This window comes from Cyprinodon variegatus, unplaced genomic scaffold (assembly GCF_000732505.1).
Source record: "Cyprinodon variegatus isolate N-32 unplaced genomic scaffold, C_variegatus-1.0 Scaffold1076, whole genome shotgun sequence".
NCBI lineage: Eukaryota > Metazoa > Chordata > Actinopteri > Cyprinodontiformes > Cyprinodontidae > Cyprinodon > Cyprinodon variegatus.
This window is the reverse complement of record NW_015151529.1, coordinates 240,643-242,623: the sequence shown is the minus strand read 5'-3', so window position 1 is coordinate 242,623 and position 1,981 is coordinate 240,643. Positions and strand designations below refer to the sequence as shown.

The 1,981-nt window shown below is 44.6% G+C and overlaps 1 protein-coding gene across 1 annotated transcript in view; it reads right to left on the bottom strand.

Moving 5' to 3' along the window:
* LOC107101281 (chloride anion exchanger-like) overlaps nt 1-1,981 on the bottom strand; it is a gene marked incomplete at its 3' end in the record, with an annotated part of 26,345 nt that overhangs the window by 7,771 nt on the left and 16,593 nt on the right. Inside the window, exons 12-15 of the mRNA XM_015400137.1 lie at nt 1,683-1,752; nt 1,520-1,612; nt 1,338-1,433; nt 302-381 (exon numbers count right to left, since the gene is read on the bottom strand). Coding sequence (XP_015255623.1) covers nt 302-381; nt 1,338-1,433; nt 1,520-1,612; nt 1,683-1,752 — 339 coding nt within the window. The remainder of the gene's footprint in view (nt 1-301; nt 382-1,337; nt 1,434-1,519; nt 1,613-1,682; nt 1,753-1,981) is intronic.

Genomic DNA, 1,981 nt, shown 5'->3' with positions numbered 1-1,981 from the left:
ATCGGCCAACACTGCCCAGCCAGGTATCAGGTATCAGTATTAGGGCCAAAAAATGGCATAGGAGCAACACTCGTTTTTAGGCTAAATCTTGTCGTTCCGTTGGAGTCTGGATTCAGTCCAGAAATACTTGTTAAAAATTGGGCTTTGATTGGTCGGTTTGATTTTGTCCAATAATAGACGTTTCAACAATCTGACAGTGTTTCACCTTTCCCTTTTCAACTTAGTAGACGTTTCAACTTAATGTAGACGTCATTTGCACGTAAATCATGTCGTCTTTTCAACCTTTGGTGGTTGGGTGGACTTTTGAGACAGATGTAGAATAAAGGCTGTATACTCAGAAACCAGGTCATCGGGGTGTGCGTCGCAGACACTCTGCTTCACCTCGCCAAAATCGTAGGTGACCGCAGACAGTGCCGCATATAGGAGGCCTCTGATTGGTCAAATCTACATCCACTCTATGCGTATTTCCTGTTTGGTACCTTTGCGGCTTGTTTTGATTGTCTGACCGCCATTTTGGAAAGATGGACCAGCTAGAAGGGCGAGGTGCACCAGAAAGCTGGGACCCTTTTTCCACCTGGATCCCCGCTTTTTCTCATGTCCCTCCGTTGTCGTACAAACTTGCCCCCACTTCCTCACCGCCTCGGCCGTATCTAGACCCACGGCTAGTTCCTGATTGGCCCTCTGGCGTTGTGGCGTGGAATAACATAGCGCAGACCATGCTTCAATATTGGGCATCACTGCAATAAACTGCTGCGGGAGGATAACCAGCCCTTTAAAACCCTAAGATAAATCACATATGGGGAAGTATGATGCTCCCTGAACATTTTGGGATCTAGTCAGGGTTCTGGATTTGCTAACAGCAGACTGACTGACTGGTTCTGGGGATACTGAAACAGCTTTTTGATTGGTCTTTTCAGTTGTGAACAGCACTGCTAACACAGGGCAGGATGCACTGGGAGCAGGTCCAACTTAATCCACTTAACACGGAATAAACTTCTGCTCCGCTTAAACAGACTGGACGGCCCCCAGTAAAGGGCCCCTGACTCTGTACTCCTGAAGGCCCTCCCACAGGGCACCAGGGACACAAAGCACATGTGGACCGCTGGGCAATCCTAACCCTCATGTAAAAAGGTAAATCTGAAAAACAGACCTTTGAAAAATTTGATAAAGTATAAAATGTTTTTAACAAAAGGTTTAATCAAATATTTGAAAAGTTACTCTTCGTTTTTTGATTAAGACATTTTTCAAAGGTTCATTTCTGGATTTTAAAATTCCAATAACTTTGCAACAATATTAGAACCAATGTTTCATGCTGGGATTACAGGATTACCACCCACCTCTGTGATTGTGGGATCTCTCTTCTGGAACGTTGCCTTGATTTTTCGGAGCGCCTTTTCCCTTTTCCGTAAAACCCTCTGAGGACTGAACCCGACCTGAAGCAAAGATCAACATTACAGACTTTAATCCAGGATAAAAACAGATTGGGGCCGTTATGGAAGCAGCAGCATTTCCTACGTACGGCTTCTACCAGCTTGCTCCTGAGGAACTCGATGTTGGCAAAGAAGATCGGTGAAGGTATGCGGAAGATTTTTACCCCCTTTGGTTGAAACACCTAAAAAGGATGAATGACGGTTAAAAATGATCCAGCAGGTATGATTAAAGCGTTCTTTACTCAATTTCACCTGCAGGTAATCCTTCTGGTCTCTGTACAGGTCGGTGCCGGGGAGATTAGCCAGAATCGAACAGCGAGGGCTAAAAAGAGAAACCAGTTCTTTAATTCAATTCTATTCGGTTTATTTCTATAGCTCCAATTCACATCATGTCATCTCAGGTCACTTTCCAGTTCACCAGATTATCCAGTCAGATTGATTCAAAGTTTTCTATCTAAGGAAACCAGCTGATTGCATCGACTCATTGCTCTGTTCGAAAACCTAGGACGCATCCTTAGAAGACCGGATTCGAAGGCCGATTACGTCATAGC